The sequence below is a fragment of the Malaclemys terrapin genome, chromosome 6, assembly GCF_027887155.1.
Source record: "Malaclemys terrapin pileata isolate rMalTer1 chromosome 6, rMalTer1.hap1, whole genome shotgun sequence".
NCBI lineage: Eukaryota > Metazoa > Chordata > Testudines > Emydidae > Malaclemys > Malaclemys terrapin.
This window is the reverse complement of record NC_071510.1, coordinates 3,993,547-4,020,925: the sequence shown is the minus strand read 5'-3', so window position 1 is coordinate 4,020,925 and position 27,379 is coordinate 3,993,547. Positions and strand designations below refer to the sequence as shown.

The 27,379-nt window shown below is 48.2% G+C and overlaps 1 protein-coding gene across 4 annotated transcripts in view; it reads left to right on the top strand.

Moving 5' to 3' along the window:
* SLC44A1 (solute carrier family 44 member 1) overlaps window positions 1-27,379 on the top strand; it is a 105,887-nt gene that overhangs the window by 34,217 nt on the left and 44,291 nt on the right. For 3 of the 4 annotated variants that reach the window (XM_054031267.1, XM_054031265.1, XM_054031266.1), the window contains exons 2-3: window positions 10,033-10,122; window positions 12,914-13,056. In XM_054031267.1, coding sequence (XP_053887242.1) covers window positions 10,033-10,122; window positions 12,914-13,056 — 233 coding nt within the window. Of the gene's footprint in view, window positions 1-10,032; window positions 10,123-12,913; window positions 13,057-25,373; window positions 25,440-27,379 lie in introns of those variants that run through there. The other variant, XM_054031268.1, reaches the window with a different exon arrangement.

The following is a 27,379-nucleotide window of genomic DNA, read 5'->3' as shown; positions in this document are numbered from 1 at the left end:
TACAGCGCTGCAAGAGCTCTCACAGCGCTGCAAGCTATTCCCCTCGGAGAGGTGGAGTACATACAGCGCTGCACGCTCCCTCGCAGCGCTGCAAGCTATTCCCCTCGGAGAGGTGGAGTACATACAGCGCTGCAAGAGCTCTCACAGCGCTGCAAGCTATTCCCCTCGGAGAGGTGGAGTACATACAGCGCTGCAAGAGAGCTCTCACAGCACTGCAAGCTATTCCCCTCGGAGAGGTGGAGTACATACAGCGCTGCAAGAGAGCTCTCACAGCGCTGCAAGCTATTCCCCTCGGAGAGGTGGAGTACATACAGCGCTGCAAGAGAGCTCTCACAGCGCTGCAAGCTATTCCCCTCGGAGAGGTGGAGTACATACAGCGCTGCAAGAGAGCTCTCACAGCGCTGCAAGCTATTCCCCTCGGAGAGGTGGAGTACATACAGCGCTGCAAGAGAGCTCTCACAGCGCTGCAAGCTAGTCCCCTCGGAGAGGTGGAGTACATACAGCGCTGCAAGAGAGCTCTCACAGCGCTGCAAGCTATTCCCCTCGGAGAGGTGGAGTACATACAGCGCTGCAAGAGCTCTCACAGCGCTGCAAGCTATTCCCCTCGGAGAGGTGGAGTACATACAGCGCTGCAAGAGAGCTCTCACAGCGCTGCAAGCTATTCCCCTCGGAGAGGTGGAGTACATACAGCGCTGCACGCTCGCTCACAGCGCTGCAAGCTATTCCCCTCGGAGAGGTGGAGTACATTCAGCGCTGCAAGAGAGCTCTCGCAGCGCTGCAAGCTATTCCCCTCGGAGAGGTGGAGTACATACAGTGCTGCACGCTCACTCGCAGCGCTGCAAGGTATTCCCCTCGGAGAGGTGGAGTACATACAGCGCTGTACGCTCACTCGCAGCGCTGCAAGCTATTCCCCTCGGAGAGGTGGAGTACATACAGCGCTGCACGCTCGCTCCCAGCACTGCAAGCTATTCCCCTCGGAGAGGTGGAGTACATACAGCGCTGCAAGAGAGCTCTCACAGCGCTGCAAGCTATTCCCCTCGGAGAGGTGGAGTACATACAGCGCTGCAAGAGAGCTCTCACAGCGCTGCAAGCTATTCCCCTCGGAGAGGTGGAGTACATACAGCACTGCAAGAGAGCTCTCACAGCGCTGCAAGCTATTCCCCTCGGAGAGGTGGAGTACATACAGCGCTGCACGCTCCCTCGCAGCGCTGCACGCTATTCCCCTCGGAGAGGTGGAGTACATACAGCGCTGCAAGAGCTCTCACAGCGCTGCAAGCTATTCCCCTCGGAGAGGTGGAGTACATACAGCGCTGCACGCTCACTCGCAGCGCTGCAAGCTACTCCCCTCGGAGAGGTGGAGTACATACAGCGCTGCAAGAGAGCTCTCAGAGCACTGCAAGCTATTCCCCTCGGAGAGGTGGAGTACATACAGCGCTGCACGCTCGCTCACAGCGCTGCAAGCTATTCCCCTCGGAGAGGTGGAGTACATACAGCGCTGCGAGAGCTCTCACAGCGCTGCAAGCTATTCCCCTCGGAGAGGTGGAGTACATACAGCGCTGCGAGAGCTCTCACAGCGCTGCAAGCTATTCCCCTCGGAGAGGTGGAGTACATACAGCGCTGCAAGAGAGCTCTCACAGCGCTGCAAGCTATTCCCCTCGGAGAGGTGGAGTACATACAGCGCTGCAAGAGAGCTCTCACAGCGCTGCAAGTTATTCCCCTCGGAGAGGTGGAGTACATACAGCGCTGCAAGAGAGCTCTCACAGCGCTGCAAGCTATTCCCCTCGGAGAGGTGGAGTACATACAGCGCTGCAAGAGAGCTCTCACAGCGCTGCAAGCTATTCCCCTCGGAGAGGTGGAGTACATACAGCGCTGCAAGAGAGCGCTCACAGCGCTGCAAGCTATTCCCCTCGGAGAGGTGGAGTACATACAGCGCTGCAAGAGAGCGCTCACAGCGCTGCAAGCTATTCCCCTCGGAGAGATGGAGTACATACAGCGCTGCAAGAGAGCGCTCACAGCGCTGCAAGCTATTCCCCTCGGAGAGGTGGAGTACATACAGCGCTGCACGCTCGCTCACAGCGCTGCAAGCTATTCCCCTCGGAGAGGTGGAGTACATACAGCGCTGCAAGAGAGCTCTCACAGCGCTGCAAGCTATTCCCCTCGGAGAGGTGGAGTACATACAGCGCTGCAAGAGAGCTCTCACAGCGCTGCAAGCTATTCCCCTCGGAGAGGTGGAGTACATACAGCGCTGCACGCTCGCTCACAGCGCTGCAAGCTATTCCCCTCGGAGAGGTGGAGTACATACAGCGCTGCACGCTCACTCGCAGCGCTGCAAGCTATTCCCCTCGGAGAGGTGGAGTACATACAGCGCTGTACGCTCACTCGCAGCGCTGCAAGCTATTCCCCTCGGAGAGGTGGAGTACATACAGCGCTGCAAGAGAGCTCTCACAGCGCTGCAAGCTATTCCCCTCGGAGAGGTGGAGTACATACAGCGCTGCAAGAGAGCTCTCACAGCGCTGCAAGCTATTCCCCTCGGAGAGGTGGAGTACATACAGCGCTGCAAGAGAGCTCTCACAGCGCTGCAAGCTATTCCCCTCGGAGAGGTGGAGTACATACAGCGCTGCAAGAGAGCTCTCACAGCGCTGCAAGCTATTCCCCTCGGAGAGGTGGAGTACATACAGCGCTGCACGCTCGCTCACAGCGCTGCAAGCTATTCCCCTCGGAGAGGTGGAGTACATTCAGCGCTGCAAGAGAGCTCTCGCAGCGCTGCAAGCTGTTCCCCTCGGAGAGGTGGAGTACATACAGTGCTGCACGCTCACTCGCAGCGCTGCAAGCTATTCCCCTCGGAGAGGTGGAGTACATACATCGCTGCACGCTCACTCGCAGCGCTGCAAGCTATTCCCCTCGGAGAGGTGGAGTACATACAGCGCTGCACGCTCACTCACAGCGCTGCAAGCTATTCCCCTCGGAGAGGTGGAGTACATACAGCGCTGCAAGAGAGCTCTCACAGCGCTGCAAGCTATTCCCCTCGGAGAGGTGGAGTACATACAGCGCTGCACGCTCACTCGCAGCGCTGCAAGCTATTCCCCTCGGAGAGGTGGAGTACATACAGCGCTGCAAGAGAGCTCTCACAGCGCTGCAAGCTATTCCCCTCGGAGAGGTGGAGTACATACAGCGCTGCAAGAGAGCTCTCACAGCGCTGCAAGCTATTCCCCTCGGAGAGGTGGAGTACATACAGCGCTGCACGCTCACTCGCAGCGCTGCAAGCTATTCCCCTCGGAGAGGTGGAGTACATACAGCGCTGCACGCTCACTCGCAGCGCTGCAAGCTATTCCCCTCGGAGAGGTGGAGTACATACAGCGCTGCACGCTCACTCGCAGCGCTGCAAGCTATTCCCCTCGGAGAGGTGGAGTACATACAGCGCTGTACGCTCACTCGCAGCGCTGCAAGCTATTCCCCTCGGAGAGGTGGAGTACATACAGCGCTGCAAGAGAGCTCTCACAGCGCTGCAAGCTATTCCCCTCGGAGAGGTGGAGTACATACAGCGCTGCAAGAGAGCTCTCACAGCGCTGCAAGCTATTCCTCTCGGAGAGGTGGAGTACATACAGCGCTGCAAGAGAGCTCTCACAGCGCTGCAAGCTATTCCCCTCGGAGAGGTGGAGTACATACAGCGCTGCGAGAGAGCTCTCACAGCGCTGCAAGCTATTCCCCTCGGAGAGGTGGAGTACATACAGCGCTGCAAGAGAGCTCTCGCAGCGCTGCAAGCTATTCCCCTCGGAGAGGTGGAGTACATACAGCGCTGCAAGAGAGCTCTCACAGCGCTGCAAGCTATTCCCCTCGGAGAGGTGGAGTACATACAGCGCTGCAAGAGCTCTCACAGCGCTGCAAGCTATTCCCCTCGGAGAGGTGGAGTACATACAGCGCTGCACGCTCCCTCGCAGCGCTGCAAGCTATTCCCCTCGGAGAGGTGGAGTACATACAGCGCTGCAAGAGCTCTCACAGCGCTGCAAGCTATTCCCCTCGGAGAGGTGGAGTACATACAGCGCTGCAAGAGAGCTCTCACAGCACTGCAAGCTATTCCCCTCGGAGAGGTGGAGTACATACAGCGCTGCAAGAGAGCTCTCACAGCGCTGCAAGCTATTCCCCTCGGAGAGGTGGAGTACATACAGCGCTGCAAGAGAGCTCTCACAGCGCTGCAAGCTATTCCCCTCGGAGAGGTGGAGTACATACAGCGCTGCAAGAGAGCTCTCACAGCGCTGCAAGCTATTCCCCTCGGAGAGGTGGAGTACATACAGCGCTGCAAGAGAGCTCTCACAGCGCTGCAAGCTAGTCCCCTCGGAGAGGTGGAGTACATACAGCGCTGCAAGAGAGCTCTCACAGCGCTGCAAGCTATTCCCCTCGGAGAGGTGGAGTACATACAGCGCTGCAAGAGCTCTCACAGCGCTGCAAGCTATTCCCCTCGGAGAGGTGGAGTACATACAGTGCTGCACGCTCACTCGCAGCGCTGCAAGCTATTCCCCTCGGAGAGGTGGAGTACATACAGCGCTGTACGCTCACTCGCAGCGCTGCAAGCTATTCCCCTCGGAGAGGTGGAGTACATACAGCGCTGCACGCTCGCTCCCAGCACTGCAAGCTATTCCCCTCGGAGAGGTGGAGTACATACAGCGCTGCAAGAGAGCTCTCACAGCGCTGCAAGCTATTCCCCTCGGAGAGGTGGAGTACATACAGCGCTGCAAGAGAGCTCTCACAGCGCTGCAAGCTATTCCCCTCGGAGAGGTGGAGTACATACAGCGCTGCAAGAGAGCTCTCACAGCGCTGCAAGCTATTCCCCTCGGAGAGGTGGAGTACATACAGCGCTGCACGCTCCCTCGCAGCGCTGCACGCTATTCCCCTCGGAGAGGTGGAGTACATACAGCGCTGCAAGAGAGCTCTCACAGCGCTGCAAGCTATTCCCCTCGGAGAGGTGGAGTACATACAGCGCTGCACGCTCCCTCGCAGCGCTGCACGCTATTCCCCTCGGAGAGGTGGAGTACATACAGCGCTGCAAGAGAGCTCTCAGAGCACTGCAAGCTATTCCCCTCGGAGAGGTGGAGTACATACAGCGCTGCACGCTCACTCGCAGCGCTGCAAGCTACTCCCCTCGGAGAGGTGGAGTACATACAGCGCTGCAAGAGAGCTCTCAGAGCACTGCAAGCTATTCCCCTCGGAGAGGTGGAGTACATACAGCGCTGCACGCTCGCTCACAGCGCTGCAAGCTATTCCCCTCGGAGAGGTGGAGTACATACAGCGCTGCGAGAGCTCTCACAGCGCTGCAAGCTATTCCCCTCGGAGAGGTGGAGTACATACAGCGCTGCGAGAGCTCTCACAGCGCTGCAAGCTATTCCCCTCGGAGAGGTGGAGTACATACAGCGCTGCAAGAGAGCTCTCACAGCGCTGCAAGCTATTCCCCTCGGAGAGGTGGAGTACATACAGCGCTGCAAGAGAGCTCTCACAGCGCTGCAAGCTATTCCCCTCGGAGAGGTGGAGTACATACAGCGCTGCAAGAGAGCTCTCACAGCGCTGCAAGCTATTCCCCTCGGAGAGGTGGAGTACATACAGCGCTGCAAGAGAGCTCTCACAGCGCTGCAAGCTATTCCCCTCGGAGAGGTGGAGTACATACAGCGCTGCAAGAGAGCGCTCACAGCGCTGCAAGCTATTCCCCTCGGAGAGGTGGAGTACATACAGCGCTGCAAGAGAGCGCTCACAGCGCTGCAAGCTATTCCCCTCGGAGAGGTGGAGTACATACAGCGCTGCAAGAGAGCGCTCACAGCGCTGCAAGCTATTCCCCTCGGAGAGGTGGAGTACATACAGCGCTGCACGCTCGCTCACAGCGCTGCAAGCTATTCCCCTCGGAGAGGTGGAGTACATACAGCGCTGCAAGAGAGCTCTCACAGCGCTGCAAGCTATTCCCCTCGGAGAGGTGGAGTACATACAGCGCTGCAAGAGAGCTCTCACAGCGCTGCAAGCTATTCCCCTCGGAGAGGTGGAGTACATACAGCGCTGCAAGAGAGCTCTCACAGCGCTGCAAGCTATTCCCCTCGGAGAGGTGGAGTACATACAGCGCTGCAAGAGAGCTCTCACAGCGCTGCAAGCTATTCCCCTCGGAGAGGTGGAGTACATACAGCGCTGCACGCTCGCTCACAGCGCTGCAAGCTATTCCCCTCGGAGAGGTGGAGTACATACAGCGCTGCACGCTCGCTCACAGCGCTGCAAGCTATTCCCCTCGGAGAGGTGGAGTACATTCAGCGCTGCAAGAGAGCTCTCGCAGCGCTGCAAGCTATTCCCCTCGGAGAGGTGGAGTACATACAGTGCTGCACGCTCACTCGCAGCGCTGCAAGCTATTCCCCTCGGAGAGGTGGAGTACATACAGCGCTGCACGCTCACTCGCAGCGCTGCAAGCTATTCCCCTCGGAGAGGTGGAGTACATACAGCGCTGCACGCTCACTCGCAGCGCTGCAAGCTATTCCCCTCGGAGAGGTGGAGTACATACAGCGCTGCACGCTCACTCGCAGCGCTGCAAGCTATTCCCCTCGGAGAGGTGGAGTACATACAGCGCTGCAAGAGAGCTCTCACAGCGCTGCAAGCTATTCCCCTCGGAGAGGTGGAGTACATACAGCGCTGCAAGAGAGCTCTCACAGCGCTGCAAGCTATTCCCCTCGGAGAGGTGGAGTACATACAGCGCTGCACGCTCACTCGCAGCGCTGCAAGCTATTCCCCTCGGAGAGGTGGAGTACATACAGCGCTGCAAGAGAGCTCTCACAGCGCTGCAAGCTATTCCCCTCGGAGAGGTGGAGTACATACAGCGCTGCAAGAGAGCTCTCACAGCGCTGCAAGCTATTCCCCTCGGAGAGGTGGAGTACATACAGCGCTGCACGCTCACTCGCAGCGCTGCAAGCTATTCCCCTCGGAGAGGTGGAGTACATACAGCGCTGCACGCTCACTCGCAGCGCTGCAAGCTATTCCCCTCGGAGAGGTGGAGTACATACAGCGCTGCACGCTCACTCGCAGCGCTGCAAGCTATTCCCCTCGGAGAGGTGGAGTACATACAGCGCTGCAAGAGAGCTCTCACAGCGCTGCAAGCTATTCCCCTCGGAGAGGTGGAGTACATACAGCGCTGCAAGAGAGCTCTCACAGCGCTGCAAGCTATTCCTCTCGGAGAGGTGGAGTACATACAGCGCTGCAAGAGAGCTCTCACAGCGCTGCAAGCTATTCCCCTCGGAGAGGTGGAGTACATACAGCGCTGCAAGAGAGCTCTCACAGCGCTGCAAGCTATTCCCCTCGGAGAGGTGGAGTACATACAGCGCTGCAAGAGAGCTCTCACAGCGCTGCAAGCTATTCCCCTCGGAGAGGTGGAGTACATACAGCGCTGCAAGAGAGCTCTCACAGCACTGCAAGCTATTCCCCTCGGAGAGGTGGAGTACATACAGCGCTGCAAGAGCTCTCACAGCGCTGCAAGCTATTCCCCTCGGAGAGGTGGAGTACATACAGCCGCGGCAGCGCTGTGAATTCCCGAGTGTAGCCAAGGCCTTAAAGAAGATCTTAGGAGAGGTTTCTCAAAATTTCCTTTTTATTGGCAATCTGTTTGGCCATGATTTTGGGAACTTTGCTCATTGTTCACAGATTGCTACATGGCTTTTTAATCAGGTCAGAACTTCTGCAGTAATTCAGGTTTCAGAGTAGCAGCCGTGTAAGTCTGCTCAAATAAATTCGTTAGTCTCTAAGGTGCCACAAGTACTCCTGTTCTTTTTGCAGTAATTCAGTCTCTTTCCTGTGTCCTCCAGCGTGTTTCATCTGTCCACGTGGGTGGGGATGTCTCTCCTCATTCCTTCCAGTCCCACAGAATAAAGAGAAACTTATTGCTCAGTGGGAAGAGGGCTTTGCATAACTGAATAAAACTCTAGAAACTAGAGGGCAGATTTTATTCTTGTGGGGTTCCCCAGCTTGCCTTTTAAGGCTTTGTGTCATTGGGAGTGATATATGAAGAAAGAGAATGTAGTGTTTGGAGTAAAGAGGTTCGTGGCTCACTCCACAAGAGCAGCCTCTACCTTTTCAGCAGAGAGAGAGATGGGTATCCTTACTGTTTCATGGCACTAGAGTTGATGTGGGCAGCCTCTGTGGATGCTAACTTCCAAAGCCAAGTCCATGCTGCAGGATGTCCTTTATAAGGTACCTTTCTGGTTCCTGATCTTAGCCAAATTCCAGAGGTTGCAGTTCCCAGAGTCTGGGTCTGCTGGAGTTCTTATCTGGAAACTTAAATTTCTTCCAAGTCCCCTCTATGCCAGCCCAGACTGAGTGGGGTCACCCAGCCAGCTCCTCTCATGGGAGGCAGTGATTTCCCAAGAGATGTTCTTTTATTTTCCTGTCAACAGCCACTGATTAGAGGACTCACGCACAGCCTGGACAAATACAGGAAGTCTTTAAAAATATTAACAGATACCATTGTCATGAAACTTCATTTCAAACAGGATGTGCAATTTGAATGCAGAGCATGAGGAAGATGCAGTTTTTCATTCATTGTATCTAGTTTGTAGTTTTCTAATAACTTTATTTGTAAAGGGTATTTGTGTTTGCAAATCAAGCTAAAGATGAGTCTTGAATACCAAAAAACATCTTACTAACACATTTTAGCTAGTAATACAACAGCCACATACTGCAGACTTTCTGCTTTTGGTCAGTCTGCAAAACTAGATGCTGGAGATGGCAAATGTCAGCAAAGTTCAGTCTCCTGTTCTAATTTCTCATCTGAATCTCCAACAAACTCCAGAACCTATAATGAAAATTTAAGGTTTTGGCAGGTTATCCTACACAAGAAGTTGGAATCTTTAGTTGTTTCTTTATATCCCAGTTCATGCTGTCCCATAAAGGTATAGAAGGCCATTCTACACTTCTTCAGGACTACAGTCTGTGTCCTTACTGAATGGAAGAATAGCTCTAAAAGGATCTTTGTGAAATGCCTAAACTTTTGCTAGGCAGATGCTACAAGCAGTAGGTTCCTGGAAACTTATTGAAAGAGCTTTGTTGTCTCTGCAACTTTATTATTTTTAAAATGAGGTGTACTTTTTTCAACCTTGGATCTAAATCAAAATTTTGATCTGTGAACAAAATTCTAGTGCTATACTTAATTTTCCTTTGTAGTCAATATGCATTCTTCCCCTAGCTTCCTAGGGAAGAAGCGTAGCTTAAAAACTTCTTCATAATTTTTTAATTATAATGAGCCAGTATAAATAGAACAGACTTTATGAAATGTACACTTGAGGGCTGCAAGGTAGCCATTTTTATAGTGCAAATTGTTAATAGTCCAGCCTTTTATCCATGGAGGTATTTCTGTCATCTGATACAGCAGTGGAATCTCTTTCCTGAGAGTTTTAACTTAATTCTAGACTCCTTCCTTCTAGTAAGTTGACATGACTTGCCTGAATTGCAGAACTCCACAGCTGCCTTTTCTAGACAGATTAAAAAACTGTTCCTTAGACAGCTACATATTACAGTCTTTCTGTCTGTACTATGCTGTTAATCCTGCCATGGAGGTGTTTAAAACTGATGAGTTTGTGAAAAGCTTATCCTTTTATCCTTCTTGGAAAGCAGATTACTCTACATACAGTAGCTGTGGCAGGGTACAGTGACTAGCTAGTATTGTTGATCCCTTGAGTGACCATGCTTATTTCCCCTCTAGTGCTAGAGCCAGAAATATGAATAAGTGAAATGCTTTCTGAATTCAGCATTGCTCTTACTCGCTCTCTTTTTCAGATTCTTATCGCATTTACCCTTGGACACATTACCTTGACTGTCTGTTAAATGGTTCCATTAGCCTCACTGTAGTTTAAATAATTATTGTACATTTTACAGTCTAGATGAAGTAACTTAAGTATCAAAAGATAAACCCAGATGAATATCAGTGCCCTAAAAACTACTTTTCAAAGCGCTTTGTTATTAGCAGAACATATTTTATTGAATTGACTTCGTAACCATTGTCTTTATCCCTTTTTCTCACCCAAGAGCTCCAAACGAGAGTGGAAGCCTCTGGAGGATCGCAGCTGCACAGATATACCATGGCTGTTGCTATTCATCCTCTTTTGTGTTGGAATGGTGAGTAAAATTAGAAAGATTCTAAATGTTACATAGCCACAGACAGTTTTCACTCATTGTGAAGAAATCAGATTTTGAGATTAGAAATTTGCTAACGTCAGTCAATGTCTAGTGTATTTTAGCATGGCAAGTATCAGTTACGGAACAAGAACTTGCTTGATTTTCTAAAGCAGTGTCACAATGCACAAATCTAGTACTTTCACAGGGTCTCATAATTTGCAGTAGACTCTGTTTTGCCACAGAATTGTGTGCATCAGAATCGAAGCTACTTTTAAAACAAGTTTCTAGCCCTCATGGTTGTGAAGATGTCACGCTACACTTGGCCTACTTTTTTTTTTTTTTTTTTTTTTTTTTTTTTTTAAACGCTATCATCCTAAGCCTGTAGATGTCTTGGAAAAAATAGCTTTGAGCATAAGGAACTGTTACCTTAATCTCAATAGGCTGTTAGTTCTGAAACATAAAAATGGCAATGTAAACCTCAACATTGTTGATATCCCTGCTGATAACTTTAGCAGAGCCATCCAGTTAATACGCTTATTCCACAGTCCAAACCTTCTTCCCAAGCTGTCCCAGGTGCCAAAGCCTCACTGTGTTTTATCTAGATGCCAAAACACTTGGCTTCCTCCTGATAAATGCTATGATGCAGTTAAATGTCAAATTACAAAAAAATGATTGCAGCATAGTGAAAATTCAGTATCTTGGTTTTTGCCTTTTTTGTATGGAATTAGGGAGGGTTGCTTACATTATTCTAGGTCCAACCCACCGCCAATTAGAGAATAACTATCTTTTTCACATCCCTGGTTGGTGAGAGGATTCTCTCTGTCTATGCATCTCAAACTCTTATTGGCTTTATTTTACAACCATGGTTGCCCTGCAAGCTCATAGCTAACTTGCTCTTCACTTGGCACCCCTTTGGTATTTTTGCAATCCATTGACAAATTTGATTTTTAAATGACAGTTTAATACAGAAATGCCTAGTTCTGTATATTTATTTGGGGTATTAGACTATACAAATTAGGTACACACAGTTGCATATGCCCATCTTTGAAAATTAGGTCCCAGATTGTGTTACGTTTCACTCTTTGCTGTTACCCGGTCTTATTGTTGGCCGTGTCCTGCTGATATAATTCCATACACACCTGCAACTGTGAATTTTTCCTTTTTTATGGTGTACTATCCTACAGCTTTCTTGTCTCACCAATACGGTGTGTGGAGCAATTGTCATATCATCACTGCCTTGGGGAGTTGCAAATAAGTTCAGGTGGTTACATCTACCTTCCCTCACTTTGTGGCTAGATGGGAATAAAATCCTAAAATAGATGGAGGAGGATCCTGAAACTTCTCTGCTGTAATGTAAAGTCACAGTGTGGAAAACATTAAGAACCTGTGCATTATCCTACATAAAATTCTATTAAAAGGAATTAGAGCTTTTACCTGAGTGGTGATGGATTGATGAAATTGACAGAAAGAGCTGCAAATCAGCTTATTACTAGCGATAACCTTTTGCTCCTCCTTCTTTGCTTTGACTTGTCCAATGTTAAGTTTATAAATAAGCTAATTTACTATAAGACAGTGACCTGCTCTTCATTTGGAATTTCTCTCTAATCAACTTGTCTCCTTCGGTATTGGTCCCTCCTTAGCACTGCGCTGTCTTGCCTTCCTAAGGCTTTAAGGCTGTCAATGTTTGACTCCTCCACACCCTCCTTCCAATTGCCTTTTGATTCTGTTGTGTCCACTTGTAACTCCAGACTCTCTTCTGCACTTGTTTCCTTTGCCTCTTCCCCCCCCCCCCCCCCACCAATTCATTCTCCCACCAGTCTCAAACTTTGGCTTACCCCTCTTATCTTCTTCCTCTGGCATCACTGGACACTTGGCGAGACAGCGTAAGGACTATTTTTCTCTGCCCAGGATCTTGCCAACCTAATTAGTTGTAAAGAGATAATTGATGCTTTAAGGCACGACCTCCTTACAGTGGCCTCTCTGCATTTCCTCCTGACCCCCAAACTTCCCCTTTAATATCCGATTTAAGCTCTTTGAAAGTCAGTCTATAGCCCAGTGAGACCTGGGTCTCTCCTCTCTAAGGCCCTTTTTTCCCCCTTTTGCTCCACCATGCTGCTCCTAGCTGCTCCTTTTATATGCTTCCACTGTTATTTATGTTTCTTTTTCTTCCATTTGTCCCCTATATCTGAAATGTCTTGCCTGGTCTGCCCTGCCTCCCCTTCTCCTTAAAATGCACTTACTCCAAATAGGCCTTCTTTCCCTCAGAAGTGTTAACAAGATGTTTGAAAAATCTTGCAAACCAAAATACCCAAACTATCTGGAAATTAACAAGGTGTATCCCAAACTTCACTAGTCATGCTGCATGTGTTGCTCTCCTTCCCTGCCTCCCTCCCCTTTATAATTGTGTGCTATCTGCCTAGATTGTGAGCAGTTCCCCTCAGGAACTTTGTTTTATGCCTGTCTCTTGTAAAAGCACCTTGCACATTGTTGAGCCTGTTCAGCTAATAAATAATTTTTAGCGCATCTGAATCATATTTTAAATTAGTGTTTGCATTTAAATTCACAACTGTCTGTTGTTCCCCACAGTGGTTCTTTCTCGATTGACTTAGACTTTTCCCTTTTAAATGGAAGGAATTTCAAAGAAGGGTGCAAAAAATTGGACTCCCCTGCTCTGAAATAAATGAATTACAACTGACCCTTCCCTCACAACCAGCTCCAAGGAGAGCATTGTTAAACTGTGTTCCTGACACAGTTGCCATTGAAACCTTTTATCTATTTTTTTTTTTCCCAGGGTTTTATTTGTGGCTTTTCAATAGCTACTGGAGCAGCTGCGAGATTGGTTTCAGGATATGACAGTTATGGAAATATCTGTGGACAGAAGAATGTAAAGGTGGATGGAATAGTCAATAGTGGTTTAGACCTCACACAAAAGAAGTGAGTATATGCCTTTTCCAAACTAGTGGATGATTGAACCAGAGTCTGTTGTCCGTTGGAAGTAGATTACAATAAATATTCTGACTCTCTTTTAGTTAATGTGTTTAATTTTTCCTATCTAGTCCTTGCCTGAATTTCTCTTGCTTAAAGCTTTCTCTAACAACCAGTAGCCTGCATTTGTGAATGTGCATTGTGGAATTTGTAATATGTATACAAACAAAATAATCTGGAGTATTGCTTTCTTCTTGGCATCTCATTATATAGTTTGATTGTTGTGTTCAGCCGTTTGGTACATTGGGGCTTTACAGACTGACCAACATTTTCAAATGTTCCAGGGTTGAATGAGGAAAGCCAAGAAACCCCTCTGAACAATTCAGAGGACTTTAGAAAGCAAAATATCCCTTTAGCTTGTAAATCAACACTACTGCACTGTATTGAGACTATAACTAATGAAGTTTGAAATAGGACTGCACCAAAGGATAATGGAAAAACTAAAAGACCTTATTAACTTCTGGAATAGTCTTGGTTCACCTGTCTTTAGACTAACAAACCACTCAATACATGCAGATCGTTTTGTAAGGATGCTTGACTGAAGGTTTGATTATTTGGAGATAGTATTGGAGTTTTCTTGGCATCTTCATTTGGAAGAGTAATTTAATGTGAATAGTTAGGAAATGCTATCACTTCTTCTGAAGTAATCTGAGTTGGTTAAATAAAATCTAGTGACAGTTAAACAATTTATTGATGTAAATCTGTAAAAGTTGTAGGCCTAGTTTGATGCTTGGGCATCAAGTGGCATTCATCCCTTGGAAACCAAACATAAATACTTGCCCTTTATTTAATGGAATAAGGACATCTTTTAAATTTTTCTGTGGGGTAAAAATTGCATGTTTTATTTAGGGAATTGAGCAGTACATAGTATTGAATTTAATATTGTTGTAAACTCTTTAAAACTGATTTGATCTTTTCTGATGTTAACTTTGAAACGTTCAAAGGGATGAGCAGCATCTTGGACTGAAAGATATAAAGAGTGGGCTTACAATCCAGGCCAGGTGTTAATTCAAAGTTCATAAATTTCCTAATTAGCCTCCAGGTCCTTTTTTGTAAGGCTGGTAATTATCCTAGAAAATCACCTGATGTTTGAATTGGCAATCTGCTACTCATTTCACAAGCAGCTTGTCCTATTTCAAAAAGTAGATGAGCGGGATGTGTGACTGCATTGGACCACTTTCTCACTAATCAATCAGATTTTTTATATCCAAGAACGTTGTGTCCTCAAATCAGCTGTCACATGGAAGAGTACTTTATTGTATTATCCTTTCACATAATACAAAGAGACATCTAATGATGCTGAAAGGCAGCAAATTAAAAATGATAAAAGGAAATAACTTTTTTTTTACCTACACAGTCTCTCACGATGTATGGAACTCATTGCCACAAGATATCACTGAGGCCAAGAGTTCAACAGAGTTCAGAAAAAGGATTACTTTTGTATGGCTTACGAGAACATCTGATTATGTCACATAGAGTGTGTCTACACTACGAAATTAGGTCGAATTTATAGAAGCCGGTTTTATAGAAATCGGTTTTATACTGTCGATTGTGTGTATCCCCACATAAAATGCTCTAAGTGCATTAAGTCGGCAGACCGCGTCCACAGTACCGAGGCTACTGTCGACTTCCGGAGCGTTGCACTGTGAGTAGCTATCCCACAGTTCCCGCAGTCTCTGCCGCCCATTGGAATTCTGAGTTGAGATCCCAATGCCTGATGATGCAAAAACAGTGTCACGGGGGGTTCTGGGTACATGTCGTCAGGCCCCTCCCCTTCTGTCAGAGCAACAGCAGACAATCGATTCACGCCTTTTTACTTGGGTTACCTGTGCAGACAACATACCATGGCAAGCATGGAGCCCGCTCAGCTCACCGTCACCATATGTCATCTGGGTGCCGGCAGACGTGGTACGGCATTGCTACACAGCAGCAGCTAATTGCCTTTTGGCAGTAGCCGGTGCAGTATGACTGGTAGCCATCATTGGCTATCTGGCTGCTGGCAGACGTGGGGCTGCATTGCTATACAGCAGCAGCTCCTTGCCTTTTGGCAGTAGATGGTGTATTACGACTGGTATCCGTCGTCGTATTCCTCAGTGAGTTCGATCAGAGGCACCTGGGCAGACATGTTTTGTCTCCTGGAGACTCAGTCCTGCCGGCAGTCCTATTGCACCGTCTTGACGATGATGGCTAGCAGTCGTAATACAGCATCTTCTACAAAGCACCCAGAAGATGCCGATGGCTATCAGTCATGCTGCACCATCTGCTGCCAGTCTAAGATGTAAAAGATAGATGGACCAGATTTGTTCTGTATTCATTTGCTTCCCCCTCCCGCCGTGAAATCAACGGCCTGCTAAACCCAGGGTTTTGAGTTCAATCTTTGGGGGGGGCCATTCTGTGTGACAGTTGTTTGTGTTTCTCCCTGATGCACAGCCACCTTTGTTGATTTTAATTCCCTGTAAGCCATGTTGTCACTCGCCCCTCCCTCCCTCCGTCAGACAATAGTTTCGCGCCTTTTTTCAGCCCAGATGCCATAGTACTGGGATCGTGGAGCCCGCTCAGATCACCACGGCAATTATGAGCACTATGAACACCACACGCATTGTCCTGGAGTATATGCAGAGCCAGAACATGCCAAAACAAAACTAGGCGAGGAGGCGATTGCAGCGCGACGACGAGAGTGATGAGGAAATTGACATGGACATAGACCTCTCACAAAGTACAGGCCCCAGCAATGTGCAAATCATGGTGTTACTGGGGGAGGTTCATGGCGTGGAACGCCGATTCTGGGCCCGGGAAACAAGCACAGATTGGTGGGACCACATCGTGTTGCAGGTATGGGACGATTCCCAGTGGCTGCGAAACTTTCGCATGCGTAAGGGCACTTTCATGGAACTTTGTGACTTGCTTTCCCCTGCCCTGAAGCGCCAGAATACCATGACGAGAGCAGCCCTCACAGTTGAGAAGCGAGTGGCGATAGCCCTGTGGAAGCTTGCAACGCCAGACAGCTACCGGTCAGTCGGGAGTCAATTTGGAGTGGGCAAATCTACTGTGGGGGCTGCTGTGATCCAAGTTGCCAGGGCAATCAAAGACCTGCTGATATCAAGGGTAGTGACTCTGGGAAACATGCAGGTCATAGTGGATGGCTTTGCTGCAATGGGATTCCCAAACTGTGGTGGGGCGATAGACAGAACCCATATCCTTATCTTGTCACCGGAGCACCAAGCCACCGAGTACATGAACCGCAAGGGGTACTTTTCAATGCTGCTGCAAGCCCTGGTGGATCACAAGGGACGTTTCACTAACATCAACATGGGATGGCTGGGAAAGGTACATGATGCTCGCGTCTTCAGGAACTCTGGTCTGTTTCAAAAGCTGGAGGAAGGGACTTTCTTCCCGGACCAGAAAATAACTATTGGGGATGTTGAAATGCCTATAGTTATCCTTGGGGACCCAGCCTACCCCTTAATGCCATGGCTCATGAAGCCGTACACAGCAGCCTGGACAGTAGTCAGGACCTGTTCAACTATAGGCTGAGCAAGTGCTGAATGGTGGTAGAATGTGCATTTGGACATTTAAAAGCGCGCTGGCGCAGTTTACTGACTCGGATAGACCTCAGCGAAACCAATATTCCAATTGTTATTGCTGCTTGCTGTGCGCTCCACAATATCTGAGAGAGTAAGGGGAAGACATTTATGTCGGGGTGGGAGGTAGAGGCAAATCGCCTGGCCGTTGATTACGCGCAGCCAGACACCAGGGCGGTTAGAAGAGTACAGCAGGGCGCGGTGCGCATCAGAGAAGCTTTGAAAACCAGTTTTGTGACTGGCCAGGCTACGGTGTGAAACTTCTGTTTGTTTCTCCTTGATGAACCCTGCTGCCCCCTCCCCCCCACTCTACTTCCCTGTAAACTAACCACCCTCCCCCCTTCGAGCACCGCTTGCAGAGGCAATAAAGTCATTGTTACTTCACATTCATGCATTCTTTATTAATTCATCACACAACTAGGGGGATAACTGCCAAGGTAGCCTGGGAGGAGTGGGGGAGGAGGGAAGGAAAAGGACATACTGCAGTTTAAACTTTAAAACTTTAACACTTATTGAAGGCCAGCCTTCTGATGCTTGGGCAATCATCTGGGGTGGAGTGGCTGGGTGGCCGGAGGCCTCCCCACCGCGTTCTTGGGCGTCTGGGTGAGGAGGCTATGGAACTTGGGGGAGAGGGCTGTTGGTTACACAGGGGCGGTAGCGGCGGTCTCTGCTCCTGCTGCCTTTCCTGCAGCTCAACCATACGCTGGAGCATATCAGTTTGATGCTCCAGCAGCCGGAGCATCGATTCTTGCCTTCTGTCTGCAAGCTGACGCCACCTATCCTCTTCAGCCCGCCACTTGCTCTCTTCAGCCCGCGATTCAGCCCGCCACCTCTCCTCTCATTCATATTGTGCTTTTTTGCACTCTGACATCGACTGCCTCCACGCATTCTGCTGTGCTCTTTCAGCATGGGAGGACATCTGGAGCTCCGTGAACATATCATCCCGAGTCCGCCGTTTTCTCCTTCTAATCTTCACTAGCCTCTGCGAAGGAGAAACATTTGCAGCTGGTGGTGGAGAAGGGCGAGGTGGTTAAAAAAGACACATTTTAGAGAACAATGAGTACACTTTTTCACATTAAATTTTGCTGTTCACATTACACAGCACATGTGCTTTCGTTACAAGGTCGCATTTTTCCTCTTATATTGAGGGCCTGCCGGTTTGGTGTGAGAGATCAGTCACGCAGTGCCAGGCAACAGAATTCGGCTTGCAGGCAGCCATGGTAAGCCACAGTCTTTTGGCTTCTTTAACCTTCATAACATGTGGGAATGGTTTCAAACAGCAGCGCCCTCATTTCCCATACCAAGCACCCATTGGGTTGGCCATTTAAAATGGGATTGCAATGTAAAAGGAGGGGCTGCAGTTTCCGGGTTAACCTGCAGCACAAACCCAACTATCCCCCCCCCACACACACACACCCAATTCTCTGGGATGATCACTTCACCGCTCCCCCCCACCGCGTGGCTAACAGCGGGGAACATTTCTGTTCAGCCGAGCAGAAACGGGCACTTTAATAAAATCACCCCATTTCAACCAGGTGACCGTGAATGATATCACTCTCCTGAGGATAACACAGAGATAAGGAATGGATGTTGTCTGCATGCCAGCAAACACCGGGACCATACGCTGCCATGCTTTGTTATGCAATGATTCCAGACTACGTGCTACTGGCCTGGCGTGGTAAAGTATCCTACCATGGCGGATGGGATAAAGCAGCCCTCCCCAGAAACCTTTTTGCAAAGGTTTTGGGAGTACATGAAGGAGAGCTTTCTGGAGATGTCCCTGGAGGATTTCTGTTCCATCCCCATACACGTTAACAGACTTTTCCAGTAGCTGTACTGGCCGCGATTGCCAGGGCAAATTAATCATTAAACACGCTTGCTTTTAAACCATGTGTAATATTTACAAAGGTACACTCACCAGAGGTTCCTTGTGTGCTCTCAGGGTCTGGGAGCACGCCTTGGGTGAGTTCGGGGGTTACTGGTTCCAGGTCCAGGGATATAAACATATTCTGGCTGTTGGGGAAACCGGTTTCTCTGCTTCCTTGCTGTGAGCTATCTTAATTGTCTTCATCATCATCTTCCTCGTACCCCGAACCCGCTTCCCTGTTGCGTGATTCTCCATTGATGGAGTTAAAGCACACAGTTGGGATAGTGGTGGCTGCACCCCCTAGCATGGCATGCAGCTCTGCATAGAAGCGGCATGTTTGCGGCTCTGCCCCGGACCTTCCGTTTGCCTCTCTGGCTTTGTGGTAGACTTGCCTTAGCTTCCTAATTTTCACGCGGCACTGCTGTGCGTCCCTGTTATGGCCTCTGTCCTTCATGGTGAGACTTTTTCTAATATTTTGCCATTTCGTTTACTGCTACGGAGTTCAGCTAGCACTGATTCATCTCCCCATATGGCGAGCAGATCCCGTACCTCCCATTCGGTCCATGCTGGAGCTCTTTTGTGATCCTGGGACTTCATCATGGTTACCTGTGTTGATGAGCTCTGCGTGGTCACCTGTGCTCTCCACGCTGTATAAACAGGAAATGAAATTCAAAAGTTCGCGGGGCTTTTCCTGTCTACCTGGTCAGTGCATCTGCGTTGAGAGTGCTGTCCAGAGTGGTCACAATGAAGCACTGTGGGATAGCTCCCGGAGGCCAATAACGTCCAATTCCATCCACACTACCCCAAATCCGACCCGCAAAGGCCGATTTCAGCGCTAATCCCCTAATCGGAGGCGGAGTAAAGAAACCGGTTTAAAGGGCCCTTTAAGTCAGAAAAAAAAGGGCTTCGTCGTGTGGATGTGTCCATAGACTCATAGACTTTAAGGTCAGAAGGGACCATTATGATCATCTAGTCTGACCTCCCGCATGATGCAGGCCACAAAGCCGTCCCAACCCTTTCCCTTGACTCTGCTGTTGAAGTCCCCAAATCCTGTAGTTTAGAGACTTCAAGTAGCAGAGAATCCTCCAGCTAGCGATCCCTGCCCCATGCTGCGGAGGAAGGCGAAAAACCTCCAGGGCCTCTGCCAGTCTACCCTGGAGGAAAATTCCTTCCCGACCCCAAATATGGCGATCAGTAGAACCCCGAGCATGTAGGCAAGATTCTCCAGCCAGACCCTCGTTGGCCATTGATACTATTTACCAGCGATGGCACGCTGTTCATTTGACTAAAATCATATTCTCCCATTAAACCATTCCCTCCATAAACTTATCTAGCTTAATCTTAAAACCAGACAGGTCCTTCGCCCCCACCGTTTCCCTCGGAAGGCTGTTCCAATATTTCACCCCTCTGACGGTCAGAAACCTTCGTCTAATTTCAAGCCTAAACTTCCCCACGGCCAGTTTATATCCATTCGTTCTCGTGTCCACATTAGTACTGAGCTGAAATAAATCCTCTCCCTCCCTGGTATTTATTCCTCTGATATATTTAAAGAGAGCAATCATATCCCCCCTCAGCCTTCGTTTGGTCAGGCTAAACAACCCGAGCTCCTCGAGTCTCTTTTCATACGACAGGTTTTCCATTCCTCTGATCATCCTAGTGGCCCTTCTCTGTACCCGTTCCAGTTTGAGTTCATCTTTTTTAAACATGGGAGACCAGAACTGCACACAGTACTCCAAATGAGGTCTCACCAGCGCCTTGTACAACGGAAGCAGCACCTCCTTATCCCTACTAGATATACCTCGCCTAATGCATCCCAAGACCGCATTGGCTTTTTTCACCGCCACGTCACATTGTCAACTCATAGTCATCCTGCGGTCTACCAGGTCTCCGAGGTCTTTCTCCTCCTCCATTACTTCTAACTGATGCGTCCCCAGCTTGTAACTAAAATTGTTGTTAGTCATCCCTAAATGCATCACCTTACACTTTTCACTATTAAATTTCATCCTATTTCTGTTACTCCAATTTTCAAGGTCATTCAAGTCTCCCTGCAGAATATCCCGATCCTCCTCCGAATTGGCAATACCTCCCAACTTTGTGTCATCCGCAAACTTTATCAGCCCACTCCTACAATTGGTTCCGAGGTCAGTAATAAATAGATTAAAATCGGTCCCAAAACCGAACCTTGAGGAACTCCACTGGTCACCTCCCTCCAACTTGACAGTTCACCTTTCAATACGACCCGCTGCAGTCTCCCCATTAACCAGTTCCTTATCCAACTCTGGATTTTCATATCGATCCCCATCTTTTCCAATTTAACCAATAATTGCTCGTGCGGTACAGTATCAAATGCTTTACTGAAATCAAGGTATATTAGGTCCACCGCATTTCCCTTATCTAATAAGTGTGTTACTTTCTCAAAGAAGGAGATCAGATTGGTTTGGCACGATCTGCCTTTGGTAAAACCATGTTGTAATTTGTCGCAATTGCCCTTGACCTCAAGGTCCTTAACTACTTTCTCCTTCAGAATTTTCTCCAGGACCTTGCACACTACAGATGTTAAACTGACAGGCCTGTAGTTACCTGGGTCACTTTTTTTCCCTTTCTTGAAAATAGGAACCACATTAGCTATTCTCCAGTCCAACGGTACCACCCCCGAGTTTAAAGATTCATTAAAAATTATTGCTAAGGGGCCTGCTATTTCTCGTGCCAGTTCCTTCAATATTCTTGGATGAAGATCATCCGGTCCGCCCGACTTAGTCCCGTTAAGGTGTTCAAGTTTGGTTTCTACCTCAGATACGGTAATCCCCCCTCCTGTATCCCCCTCTGTCACGCTGCCAATATTCCTAATCCCTTCATTGGCCTCATTGAACACCGATGCAAAATATTCGTTTAGATATTGTGCCATGCCTAGATTATCCTTAATCTCCACTCCAGCTATAGTCTTCAGCGGTCCCACTTCTTCTTTCTTTGCTTTCTTCCTATTTATATGGCTATAAAACCTCTTACTATTGCTTTTAATTCCCCTCGCAAGGTCCAACTCTACATGGCTTTTGGCCTTTCTCACTCCATCTCTACATGCTCTGACCTCAATAAGGTAAGTTTCCTTACTGATCTCTCCCCTCTTCCACTCTTTGTACGCTTTCTGTTTTTTCCTAATCGCCCCTTTGAGACGGTCGCTCATCCAGCTCGGTCTAAATCTCTTGCTTACTAACAGTTTTCCCTTTTTCGGGATACAGGCCTCCGACAGCTCCTGCAGCTTTAATTTAAAATAATCCCAGGCATCTTCTGCCTTTAGATCCATTAATATGTTTGCCCAATCCACTTCCCTTACCAGTCCTCTTAATTTATTAAAATTAGCCTTTTTAAAATTGTAAACCCTAGTCTTTGATTTAATTCTGTTAATCCTTCCATTTAGTTTAAACCGAATTAGCTCATGATCACTGGAGCCAAGGTTGTCCCCTACAACCATTTCCTCAACGAGATCCTCACTACTCACTAAAACCAAATCCAAAATGGCCTCCCCCCTCGCGGTTCAGCTACTACTTGATGAAGGAATTGATCAGCAAGCACATCTAGGAACATCTGAGCCCTATTATTGCTACTAGCATTTGTTCCCCAATCTATATCTGGGAAGTTAAAGTCCCCCATAATTACACAGTTCCTATTAGTATTTACTTCCCTAAACACATTAAATAGTTCTTTATCCATATCCTGGGTAGATCCCGGCGGTCTATAGCACACCCCAAGCACTATCCCAGGGGAGGCTCTAGTAGTTCTTTTACCCAGTGTGAGTATTGCCCAGACGGACTCCGTCTTATCCATTCCATCAGTTATTATTTCTTTACAGCTTACCTCATTATTGACATACAATGACACCCCCCCACCTTTACCTTTGTTCCGGTCGTTCCTAAACAGCACATACCCTTCCATACCTGTACTCCAGTCATGACTGCCGTTCCACTACGTTTCAGTTATTCCTACGATATCTGGTTTCATTTCTCGGACCAGGAGCTCCAACTCCTCCATTTTGTTACCTAGGCTTCTTGCATTGGTGTATAAACATCCTAATGTATGCCTTTTAGCCTGTCTCCCATTAGTTATGCAATTTGTTATGGACCCCTTACTGTTCCTACCCCCTCTCCTTCTTATGTCCAATCCCATCCCCCCAGCTATATCTCTTCTTATCTCTCGCCTTTTCAATGTTGGAATCTGGCGTGGAGCTTAACTGTACATCTCCCAACCGTCTCCCCCAACTTCCTAGTTTAAAGCTTTTTTGATGAGATGAGACAGCCTCCCTCCCAGAAGTCTATTTCCTTCCCTACTCAGGTGAAGTCCATCCCGTGAGAACAGCTGTCTGTCCCTGAAAGCCTCCCAGTGGCCATACATCCCAAAGCCCTCCTTATAGCACCACTCCCTTAGCCAACTATTTATTCTCACAATCCTATCAGCCCTTTGCTGCCCTTCTCTAGGAACAGGCAGAATCCCACTAAAGATGATCTGAGCCTCGATTTCCTTGAGCGTCTTCCCCAGCCTGGCATAATCTCCCTTGATTCTCTCTAACGAGAACCTAGCCGTGTCATTCGTTCCTACATGAAGGATTATCAAGGGGTTCTTACCTGCTCCTTTTAGTATCCTTTTCAACCGCAGGTCCACATCCCGTATCTTTGCGCCCGGTAGACAGCACACCCTTCTGTTCTCTGGGTCTGCCCTGGTCACAGGCCTATCCAACCTCCTCAGTAAGGAGTCCCCAATCACATAAACCTGCCGTCGCCTGGCGACAGTGCGATCTACCAATCTATCTTCTGTTCCCTCTAGTCGAAACCCGTGTCCGTTCCTATTTTCCCTCATACTCCCCCTTGTGCCATCCTGTATCCTCCCGGTGCCCAGATTTGGTGCTGTCTCCATCAACTCCTCCCCTCTCTCTATTGGACTAGCTGCTCTTCTTTCTTCCTCACCCTCTCACCTTCAGTTACCACCCGCTGCCCCCCCTCCTCGTTATCCAAACACCCAAACCTGTTCCTGAGTTCTATTTCCCCTTCACTAGCCCTCCTTTTCCTTGGCCTGCTTCTCACGGTCACATGCTTCCACTGCCCTTGTTCCTCCCCTAGGATTCCCCCCTCACAGTCCTCGGTCTCTGCTTCCACCTGCACCCCTGAGCATTCCCCTTCTGCCCCTCCTTGCCTTTCCTCCATCAGCTGCTCGAACCCCCTTCTAAACTCCACCAGGGTATCTACCTGCATCTCCAACCCCTTAATCTTTTCTTCCAGTAACTGTATTAGGCGGCACTTAATGCAAACATACCTCTGTTCAGGCTCACCCGCTAGAACCATATACATACTGCAGCTTCCACATGCAGCCATCTGCATTTTGTCCACTGCTGCCTTGCTCATGGCTGCTGCAGTCTCTGCCCACAGCACCTGGGGACACAGAGCACACAACACACCGTGCCCTCCTGCCTCTCCTTCCACCTCCCCCTACAAACTCCCACTCAAACTCCCCTGTTAGCAGCCCTGTTTGCTGCCTCCTGTGCCGCTGCTCGCAGGCTTAATTCGATTTAACGCTGCTAAATTCGACCTAAACTCGTAGTGTAGACCAGGCCATAGTTAAGAAAAATTAAGTGTTATAAATCATCATTTCTTTTAGAGCATAAGACACTACTACCTGCCTGGGAATAAGAAGAAACTTTCCTTATGGCCAGATTATTCCATATCTGCACATTATAGAGTTTCTTGCACCGTCCTCTGAAGCATATGATACTGTCCAGCACACTAGACTACAGAGAGCTCTAGTCTGATCTAGTATGGCAATTCCTATATATTAGCAAGTGATTTTTTTCTCCCCTTGTTTTTCACTGTCTTGAAATTGTTTCAAAACAATCTGATCAGCATCTATTTCTGTCAGACTGAGTTCTTGTAGTGTCAGAGGTACGGTACATGGAGTTACTTCATACGCTCATCTAAATTTTATAGTAAGGCTTTTTACAGTCCAGAGAAAATAAGTTTTTTTTTTTTTTTCTTAGCCTCTCTATCATGAACTAAGCCTTGAAGAAACAGTTTCTTGCTAAACTTCTCGGGGCTCCCTGAAGATATTTCCATTTGCCTCTTCTTGTAGAGTAATGTTATCTTTAGCCTCCAATCAGAAGCAGACATGTTAAATTATCGGTAAAGTAGCATTATCTCTTCCTGCTAAATCATAGCAACACGTAGGGAATGTAATGAGGAAGTGAAATTGACGGTATTTGGGGAAGCTTGAGCTATAATATGCGTGTATGGGGGTGGGGGTCCTCTGCGTGGAGTGATTCGCTGAGTACACATCAGATTCTGAGAGAGTATCCTGACTAAGTTTTGTAGCTTTTTCACAGCCACACCTTTGCACCAAAAATTGACTTTTTTTCTTTATTACAAAAAGAACACAGCATAGTTTCAATATGCTGTGCGCTGGGAGACAAACCCCTGGAGTGCAGCGAAGACCTGACAACCAGTTCCAGACCAATCTGCCTACTCTGAAGAGGTTGCTTGTCTTTTAGAGCTTTGCCAGGATTATGGGGTTAAAATTATCTTGATGTGCTAGAGTAATTGGCAAACAAAATTAAGAACACATTGACAAGGTACAAGTTGTTCAAATGCCAGTCCTGACTGGTATTTGACCTGTACTATCTTGCTGCTTTGGCAGAATGAAGATACTATAGTACAGATGTGTGCAAACTACGGCCCGTGGGACCGTCCTGCCCGGCCCCTGAGCTCCCGGCCGGGGAGCCTAGTCCCCGGCCTCTCCCCCACTCTCTCCCCTCCCCCGCAGCCACGTCACTGCGCAGGCCATGCTGGGCAATGTGGGGAGCGCAGCTGGCTCTGGCCGGGTGTCGCGGCTGCAAGCTCCTGCTGCTGGTAAGGGGGCAGAGAGTGTATGGGGGGTTGGGTAAGGGAGCGGGGGGTCATGGGGGGCAGTCAGGGAGGAGGGGGTGGTTGGATGGGGCGGAGATTCTGGGGGGGCGGTGAGGGGATGGGGAACAGGGAGAGTTGGGAGTGGGAGTCCTGGGGGGCCTGTCAGGGGGCGGGGCTGTGGATAGAGTTCAGGAGGGCAGTCAGGGGACAGGGAACAGGGGGGTTGGATGGGGGAGGGGCGGTCAGGGGACAAGGAGCAGGGGGAATTGGATGGGTTGGGGTTTCTGAGGGAGACAGTCAGGGGGTGGAAAGTGGGAGGGGGCGGGGGCCAGGCTGTTTGGGGAGACACAGCCTTCCCTACCCAGCCCTCCATACAGTTGCGCAAACCTGATGTGGCCCTTAGGCCAAAAAGTTTGCCCACCCCTGCTATAGTATATATCCTTCACAAAAACTACAAGAAGAAATACCCTGCTTCAGAGAATTGTCAGCCAGTGATTTTCAAATGCTAGCAAATTCTCTTGATCCCCCAGAAGCAAAGACTTTAATAAATGGGCTCTTTACTCAGTGCATGCAGGTAGCAAATGGACAAATGGGAAGTTTGTAGCATACATGCAGAGAAAATACATGAGCTAAATTCTAAATGACCCACCCAGAACTGGTATGAATTGGGTGAACATTTTAATTCATCTCTCCATTATTGCAATTAGATGCTTGTCGATTGCAGTGAACAGTGGTTCTGCACAGTGCTCATTTAAACCTCTAGAGATGTCTTGAGGGATGACAGGAAATCAATGAAATCTACAAACGTAGGCACATACAAGATGCTCCAAGCCAAGACAGACTTGTATATTGTGCTAGCTTGCTGCACAGTTAAAGGTTAACTGATTGTGGTTTTAAAATAGCAGAACACAGGATATTTGGAAAACAAAACAATACCTTTGCCTCTTCTCACTTTTATATTTCTGCTAACTTTTTTTTCACCATGACTGAACAGGCATGGATGGGGTAATCGGGCATTTGCCCAGTAAGCCTATTGGTCATGTGAAGGGACTGTTGATTCTCTCTCCATTTCTTTCCTTGTGTGACTTCATGTTAATTTAAAACCATATATTTCTGTAGTAGCTCGGATTTTTTTCTTTTTTTTGGGGGGGGGGGGGGGAGAGTGTGGAAAAGTAGGCACTAAAATACACACACACACACACACACACCAAAAAAAATCAATGTTACCATGATGTAAACTTAAAAGCAATAATAGTCAAAGATGAAAAAAGCTACACTTGAAACATTTTCTTTTTCTGTGTTGGTTTAAATATATATATTTAAGCTTGTTAAATGTATGCCACAAGATATGTGCTTCGGCGGTTAACTTCGCTGTGAACTTGAACTTTCATATTCTGATTTCTGAACGTTTAAACCTGTAGCTTTGATATTGCAATTTACCTTTGAATGAAATTTAAGAAACATTATAGATGTAGGCATGTACTGATGAAGAGTTTAAAATTCCAGATAGTTACTGGGGTTGGCCAAAAACTGGGCATGTCCACAATTACATCAGTTTAATCAAGTATTTTTGCCTCTATAATTCTCCTCCCTCTTTTCATATTTCAGAAGTTCTTTTTCTCTATGTGTTCTCAAAAAATGTTTTGGATTATGAAAACACTCTACAAAGATCTTGTAATTTCATTAATCCAGTATGTTGGCTGTCTTAAAGCATAGACCAACTAAAAATTTACACGGCTAGTATGTATAGGTTTATTATAGTACAATTAATTATTTTCCTGTTCCTGCAGTGTAATCTTGAAGTGAGTTGAACCAGCCCAAGTAAGATAAATAATGACCTTTGTTTGCGTGGCTGACTTAACTAGTGTACTTTGGATTACTTGTATCCTTCATGTTTGGAACTATAATTTCACAGTTCTTTAGGCAGAACTGAAATGGGTTCT